Source organism: Eptatretus burgeri, chromosome 14, assembly GCF_056783735.1.
Source record: "Eptatretus burgeri isolate ZD-2024b chromosome 14, Ebu_testis_v1, whole genome shotgun sequence".
In the NCBI taxonomy this organism is placed as follows: Eukaryota; Metazoa; Chordata; class Myxini; order Myxiniformes; family Myxinidae; genus Eptatretus; species Eptatretus burgeri.
In genome coordinates, this window is record NC_140974.1 from 9600597 (window position 1) to 9609543 (window position 8947).

Genomic DNA, 8947 nt, shown 5'->3' on the forward strand with positions numbered 1-8947 from the left:
GTGTTGACGTGTGTCAACGATCGCAGACCGTGCATACAACTTGTGGCCAACGTAGCGGAACGTGCGAGTCATACGCCGGCATACGTCGTGAAATTTCAAGCATGAAAAAATTTGAGGACAACCGAAAAGTACAACGTTTAAAGCCAACGTACAACGACGTATGGCAGTGTTTTTCAGCGTGCTCTCAATGTTATCAAAACTTACCCATAACGTATTCAACGTGTGCCAGCGTTTTAGAAAAAAAATTCAAAAATCGGCATACGTTAGCTAAAACGTCAAGGTGTGACCGGGTCTTTAGGATCATAAGTTTGAGCCCCTGTCATGTTGTTGAAATAACACCAGGTGGGTTGACTCAGCCTGTCATTCTTCGAAGTTTCTGCAAAATGTGTACCTGCTTACTGGTAACAGGGGGGCACTGCATCTGTGGCACAGCTGCGTATCCAAAAAACGATGATGCAACCAGAAACCACAGGCTCCATACAAAACAACAACAACCATATCTCGGATTATATCAACATGGAAACGATGAGGATATCCCCCAGCATAATAGGAAACTATTCGGGCCATAAACCTGCTCTGTGGGGTCAATTAACACTCGCCAGAATCAATTACTTCTGCCTCGAGGGTACTTTGACCAGTTGAGAGCCGCGAATTAGACTTTTCTCATTTTATGTGATGGGTTTGAATTCTGACCCGTTAAAGCCCCGTACATGTTCTTAAAAAATTACCGAACGAGGTCTGAACAGTGATGCATTCAATATTTTTACCTCAAGCTTCCCTGTAAGTATTTTATTTTAAAAGCAAACAAACTGCCGTTGCCATGGAAACAATAGTTGAGAGAAAGCAGCCATTGCCCTGGAAACAGCAGTTGAGAGAAAGCAGTTGTTGCCCTGGAGACAGCAGCATCACAAAGGCAGTTCCGTTGCGATGGAAGCCGCAATGAGGTGCTTTATCATCGTGCTCTCGATGATGGTCGCGATAAACGTGCAAAACATTGGTTTTGCGTTTGGAAAAGTCTTGAGAGAAATCCACCAGGTGCGTCCTGGTGTCTGGGCCTTCAATCAGTCCGAACCGGTGAGTGGAAAAAGGAGAAAGTTTGGTTCAGTAGGGAAAATGTTAAATATGTAATTTGTGTACAAACATACACACTTCCATGTTTAACCCTTTCTCCTCTGGACAAAGGAGTGGATTGTGTTTGGAAAGAGACTTCATTGTTCCAAACAAACTTAACATTGCTTCCGAGAGGGTTACGGTATCCAGATCAGGTACAGGTGACCTGCACACAGTCGGCCATTAACGGTCACCCCTGTGGACTAAAACCTCAGGCCTAAACTTTTGTTTGAAAAAGTAAAACGATGTTTACTGTTGAATTCTCTTTTTGGTTTTGATTTCGAAGAATCATCGCTTTTCTCTGTAAAGGTCAACATCACCCATCGATGTTAGGATTCCTTCAGCAACAGAGGAGACGACACATGGATTCATCACAATGACATTTGTTTGTATTTCCGATCTTGTCCCATCCATGTCCGCAGATCGTCCACACGATGTATCTGATTGGTAACATGGATGTCGAAGATCTGATGTTTACTCTTTGGAGTCTTCAACTTGCGATCCATGACATCGCTATGACCCTAACACTGTTTGAAATACTCCTGGTGATACTTTTCTGGTTTTACAAGCAGTACAACCGGCTTAACGGGTAAACAAAAAAAAAATCAGATAATCCTTTTCACATATTCATTTATTTCCTTTTATTCCTAACTGAAAGGCTTCTGCTGAAGCTTATTCCGAAACTTATAAATCATTGGGTTGATGAAGTTCATGCATTTTAGTTTTTACCAAAACCTTTTTATGTTTTTATGTTTAAATGCCCACTTCCTTAACCTCCACCACATCCCTTTCTTACCTTCCACCACATCCCTTCCTTATCTTCCACCACATCCCTTCTTTACCTTCAACCACATCCTCTCCTTACCCTCCACCACATCCCTTCCTTATCTTCCACCACATCCCTTCTTTACCTTCAACCACATCCTCTCCTTACCCTCCACCACATCCCTTCCTTACCCTCCACCACATTCCTTCCTTACCCTCCACCACATCCCTTCCTTACCATTCATCCAATCCTAAAACCTAACATGTCCTTGTTGTATGTTCAGTGTCCTTAACAACTTACACCTGAAGGCTCTCCAGGTGATGGTCTGAGATTTTTACCTCCGCCACCGAAGGTGAAGGAGATTATGTTTTCACCCCTCTCTGTCTGTTACTTGGTGAAAAAAAATTATTTGCCAAGTATGTTGGTCTGTTGCGTTTGTCTGTCTCTCTGTCTGTCTGTCTATCTGGCTGTTTGTCTGTCACATGATTTTTGGCCACAGTTTTCAAGCAATCGTTCTGAAATTTTTTGGATGTATGTGACCTGCCAAGGACAGCAATGCATAATTTTGGTGAATATCCGGATCCGGATCCGGATCTGAGAATTTTTTTCAGTGCTTCTTCACCATTGAGAGATAGGGCCAAAAACGGGAAATAGCACAATATCTCAAAAGATTATGTATGGATTCATACAAAACTTGGTGGACATGTTGGGAGTGTGAAAAGGACAAATTGATTCCATTTCGGTGAAGATCTGAATCCCGATCTGGATTCGAGAATTTTTCAAGTGATTCTTCAGCATTGAGAGATCGTGCTATATATCATTTTTGGCCCGATCTCTCAAACATGTATTGGGCCCGAAATGTTCTCTTGGATTAGGCATTGCGTGGCGGAGGTATGCGCTCTACCGAGTGCCCTTCTAGTTCAGATTAAATCGTTCATTATTCTTCTCAGAAGGACTGAGGAAGGTCGAGGCGGTGGACATACAGGAAGGAGGTTGACGCTACCTCACTTTAAGCCGCTGTCACACCTTGACGATTTCGCCAGCGTATGCCGACGTATGAAAAATTTGTCTAAAACGCTGGCACACGTCGAATACGTTATGGGTAAGTTTTGTATACGTTAAGAGCACGCTGAAGCACGCTGGCATACGTCGTAGTACGCCGAGCTCGTCGACAAATTTTAACATGCTCAAAATTTTTCGACGTATGCCAGCGTATGACTCACACGTTCCGCATAGGCTGGCCATAAGTTGTAGGCACGTTATGCAATCGTTGACACACGTCGACACACGTTACTTGTAAGTTAGTCATAAGTCGAAACTCGTCGAGGTAATGTTTAGCATCAGTGTTCCAGATTCCATGGTTTTTTTTTGTTTGTTTGTTTGTTTGTTTTCTTCGGCATGACGGTGATGTTGACACTTCGATTTCTATTGCGGTTATAATATAATATAATTAATAGGCTGCCGCGCAACGATTTAAATCATAACCGCACTAAAAATCGAAGTGTCAACATCACCGACATGCCGAAGAAGAAAAACAAACAAACAAACAAAAAAAACCATGGAATCTGGAACACTGACAGGTTCCTCCTGTGAACCCCATTTTTATATACCAATTCCCCTAAACGCTGCCAATACGCCATTATATGGTAGCTGTAAATTAGTAACACATTCAGTAAGTTCTGTGGTCGTCCGGAAGACGTCAAATACGTCTACATACGTCAATGTGCATTGGAGATACGTTACACATTGGTTCAAAGCACGTTACTCATAGGTTAGAAATAAGCTTCGGGTACACGAAACATTACCACGACGTGGTTCGACTTATGAGTAACTTACAAGTAACGTGTGTCGACGTGTGTCAAAGATCGCGTAACGTGCCTACAACTTATGGCCAGCGGATGTGAAACGTGTGCATCATACGCTGGCATACGTCTAAAAATTTTGAGCATGATTAAAATTTGTCGACGTGTTCGGCGTACTACGACGTATGCCAGCGTTCTTCAGCGTGCTCTTAACGTATACAAAACTTACCCATAACGTATTCGACGTATGCCAGCGTATTCGGCAAATTTTTCATACGTCGGCATACGCTGGCTAAAACGTCAAGGTGTGACAGGGCCTTGACACTTCAATGTCTAGTGCGGTTATGATTTGAATTGTGGAGTGGCACCCTTTTAATAGGCTACGCCACGTGATCGTCGGCGATACGCTGCCGCGCTATGCATACGGTAGACTATCGTTGGGCATAGGTTGTGAACGCCAACAACACGCTAAGCATTCGTTGGTATAAGTTATCTATATGTTATCGAAACATTCTGTGTACGTTACTAATACATTATGCATTCGTCCAACTCATTATTAATATGCCAAAAACTGAAAAAAAACATCAATAGTTCAGCGTACGCCAGCATTTTACATACATTTTGATACGTTGCCACACACTGACTAAAACGTCAAGGTGTGACAGCAGCTTTAACACAACTACACTTTTATATATTTTATTTCTATGACTTGTGAAGTGCATGGAAATAGAGTTGTATGTCATCATTTTCCTTCCTTAATGAAACTGTGACTCACATTTACTTGATGAGATCCATTTTTGCTGCTATTGTGAATGATGCAATTTCACTGCATAGTGCACAGTGTCATTTGTAAAAGCGATGACCTGAACAACCTTGAATGTCAACAGAAACGACCAGGACGAAGAAGATGATTGGGAGGATGTGGAAGATGATGAGGATTGTGGAATCTGTGCCAACAACAGGATTACCACGTTTGACAAAAAAGCTAAACGATCAGCCTTTGGACGAACGAAGAAACCTCGATTGAAAAAGTGCACTGCCCCAGGTTGTGTGGACTTGACACCTGAAACATGTGCGGAGTACCTGCCTCTTCATAGTACACAGCTCCCTTGTAAGAACACAGTGGAAAAAGAAGTTGATCCTCAACCCGAAAAGACGACATTTTACAAATGTCTACTGGGATCAGATGGGTCGTTTGATGGACACTTAAATAGCGATGAGGATGTGAACAATGACATTAAAAACCATTATGAAGTTGTGGATGATTGGGTGAAGGAGCCATTAGTTCACAATGAGGATGTTGACAATCAGGATGTTGACAATGAGGTGGTTAACAATGGGGATGATGACAATGAGGATGTTGACAATGAGGAGGTTGACAATGGGGATGTTGACAATGAGGTTAAAAAAATTAAAGATGAAGTTGTGGATGATTGGGTGAAGGAGCCATTAGTTCACAATGGGGATGTTGACAATGAGGTTAAAAGCAATGTTACTGACATTGCAGATGATTGTGTGAAGGAGAAATTGTTTGACAATGAGGATGTTGACAATGGGGATGTTGACAACGACGTTAAAAACATTGAAGATGAAGTTGTGGATGATTGTGTGAAGGAGCCAGTGGTTGACAATGGGGATATTAACAATGAGGTTAAAAGCAATAATACTGACATTCTAGATGATTGCATGAAGGAGCCAGTGGTTGACAATGGGAATGTTAACAATGAGGTTAAAAGCAATAATACTAACATTCCAGATGATTGTGTGGAGGAGAAAGTGTTTGACAATGGGGATGTTGATAATGAGGATAAAAAGGATGATGAAGTTGTGGATCGTTCAGTGAATAAGCAGTTGATTGTGGAGGAAAGCAACGAGAGCTGTGAAGAAATGTTTCACAAAGGCAAAACCCACCTTGAACCTCTGGAACCACAGTTTATGAAAGATCCAAAGCCGAGGTGGAGGCTTCATAGAATGCACAAGAAGCAGCAACACGTCAACCGCCTCACCTTCAAGCCAAACAAGGCAGAGTTTGACCCTTCCAGCTTTGGTCATATTCTTGAAATTTATGACTTCTCTCCAGAAATGACAACTGGGGATTTCAAGGAAGCCTTTTCCTCATTCCAGAAGAGTGGATTTGATATCAAATGGGTAGACGGTTGGCATGTACTGGCGATATTTTCGAGTGCAAATGCAGCAAATGAAGCTCTGGCACTGCCACAAGCGAAGTTGCGAATACGCCCGCTTTCCCGGGGCAGCAAACAATCCCGACATGAATTCCAGGTTCATAAACAGTTCCTGCGACCAGTCAAGCCTCGGCTCCCACGTGATATGTTTGTAGCATATCGTTTGGTCATGGGGGCACTGGGCTTGCTGCGGAACAGTGTAAACAAGCAGCAGTATGAAGCAATTATGCAAGAGAAAAAAAAGGAGAGAGAAATGTATAGGATTGCAAGGTAGCTGGGGGCCTGATTGGGAGCTGTTGTAAGTTGCAAGAATGTTAGCTGATTGTAGTATGTATTATAAGAGTTCGAGGAGAAGTCCACTTTATGATTTTTATGAAAAGAAATTCTGAAAAAAATAATTTATGGGGTTAATGATATGGGTTTTAATGTGAGGGGTAAGGGTTGGGTTGAGGATATGAATTTTGATGTGAGGGTTAGGGTTGGGATCAGGGTATGGCTTTTTATGTGAAGGTTGGGGTTGGGTTAGGGACATGAGTTTTGATTTGAGGGTTTGTATTGGGTTTGCGGTCTGGCTCTTTTTCACAATAAATCTATCAGCTCTTTCTCTCAATGTCGCATTTCATATCAGTGACAAATTCTCCAACATTTCTCAATTGGCTTCATGTTTTTCATCCAACTTTGTGCTGTTATCATAATCAATATTATAGCCTGATTTTTGCTTAATCGTTAAGGTGGCTGGATTAAGATCTCAGGGGTCTTAATTTGGAGCCCCTGTCGTGCCATAAAACAACACCTGGTGGTTCAGTTGACTCAGCAGCCATAGGCTACATATGAAATAAATAATAATCATTGTGGGTTTAACACAAACCTCATCAACCCTGTTTTTAGGTTTGCTCCAAGGTTTAGGATTTCTATTTTCATCTAATTTTATATCAAAATTTGTTCCTGGTTCGCAGAAAGGATTCTCCGGAAGGTGTAGTTCCCAACGTATCCCCAGTTGTTGCAAATTTAGTTCCTGATAAACATGTTTGTATTTCACCACCAGTTTAATTTTTAGAGGTGAATTGACTCGTTTTAGATCCGCACATTGAACACGTCCCCCTTTGTGTAATTATTGTTTTTTACTTTTAACAGGATATTTTTAGTATTCGTTTTGTTTTTAAATTTGAGACAATAATTTATCGCTGATTCTTCAGTCATTTAATTGATTAATGTTAAAATTTGAAATCTTCTACAGTGTGTCAGCATTTTTATCCTTCAGTCTGTATCATCAAATCCTCATTTGTAATTCATCCCACAGACCAGATTGTAAAGTTTCATTAAAAACGTCATTAGTTTATCTATTTATTCCACAAAAAAAATGTTTTCATAAAAAAAACATTGTATGAACAAGAGTTTCTATAAAATACTGAAAATTTTCAATACATTTTAAGAAACCAGGGTGAACAGTTTACCTTTTGTATCCACTGATAGGCTGGATCTGGATCCACAAAGCTGCCTCCTCTCTCCTCCATCACATCACTCCACCTCCTCAAATCTTCAAATGCCTTTTGCCTCCTCTCTTAGGCCTAAGTCACATTTGCTCTACGGCGAGGATACGGCGGCCGTACCCCCCCTCCTCTGAATTGACAGAAACGTGCAGTGGCCGCAGAGTTTCTGAGGTGGCCTCAGGGTGGCCCTACGCCGTTTGGCTATATTTTACAGGCCGTAAGGTCGCCGTGGAATTATAACACGGAGTTAAAACTTTTTTCATTTCTACGTTCGCCGTAGCAATTCGACAAATCGAAAAAAAAAAACTGGTAAAGAAAAAAAAAATTACCCATTCGTTACCGTCCGTCTGGCCGCACGTTTGCCTTTGGGCCCCCCTGCGGTCGCCTTGTGGTCGCCTTGCGGGCACCTTGTGTCTGCCTTGAAAATTCTATGGCCGCCGCAGGAACACCCTAAGGTCACCATGCGACATCAAATCAAAGACCGTACGGCAACCCCACGTTTTCGGTCTCCACAATTTATAAATACGCCATGCGGCTCCCCGAAAAATAAAAACATATGTGACTGCTACATTGTGTGACCGTGGAAATACTGCGGCCACCGTATAATTGCTCGTGGCCGTAGATTTTGGAGACCCCACGGCCGCCGGGGCAAATGTGACCTAGGCCTTATGACTTTCCACTGTGCCTCATCCCAGCACCACAGAGCCTTTTCTTCTCCTCATCTGGCCCTCTCCCTAAGCTCTTCTGCAATCACCCACACTTTCAATAACTATCCTTACCTCCCCCCCCCCCACTCCTCCCTTGTCCTTGCCTCCCCCTCCCCTCCATTGCACCCAAAACCTGCTCCTCTCCCTATTCCTCAAACATCCGGGGCCTTCGCTCAAACCTGACAGATCTTTCCATACAGGTTGCCACTGAAAACCAGATATAATCTACCTAACAGAAACTTTCCTCCATCAAGACGACTCTGACTCCCTAGTGTCTCTCCCTTGTTACTCCCTCCTCCGGTATGACAGACCTGAGCCTCTTCCTGGTGGAAGAGTTTCTCTCTTCATCAAAGACTCTATTCCCCACTCTCCAATCACTGTGCTCACTCCCCCACATCCCCAGGAATACCTCTGGCTGCAGCTTCCCCCTCTGCTCCCACCTCATGTTTATATGTGTGCTGTTCCATCCACCAAACAGTGATGACTCCATTTACACCTCACTATCTGAAAGCATGGACCAACTTACAGTATATCCTCTCATCCAGACTCTTTCTTCCTCACATGTGGCGACTTCAATTGTCATCATGCCAGTTGACTAGGTGTGGGTACCTCTCTCACCTGTCATGGCACTTCAGCAAAAGACTTCTGCAACTCATTGGGACTGATCAATCGGTCAACTTCCTGACCCGGATCTCAACCAATGGTACTCCATCTCTTCTGGATCTGATTTTGACAAATTTCCCTGAAAATATCTGCTGTTCTTCCAATCAGTTCTTCTGACCACGTCCTTGTCAAAGTAGACATCTCTCTGGCTGTTATTAGAGAACCACCTCACCACCGTCGAGTCTGGCATTTCACTCAGGCTGAGTGGCAGGGTCTTCGGCAGCCA

General features: G+C 42.9%; 1 protein-coding gene across 1 annotated transcript; it reads left to right on the forward strand.

Annotated features, from left to right (window-relative positions):
* The first annotated feature begins 939 nt into the window (after window positions 1–939).
* Window positions 940–6275, forward strand: LOC147012625 (uncharacterized). The gene is made up of 3 exons (XM_085855742.1): window positions 940–1074; window positions 1533–1699; window positions 4566–6275. Exons 1-3 carry the CDS (start codon window positions 940–942, stop codon window positions 6133–6135), a joined length of 1872 nt encoding a protein of 623 aa, XP_085711868.1. The 3' UTR covers window positions 6136–6275.
* Window positions 6276–8947: the final 2672 nt, after the last annotated feature.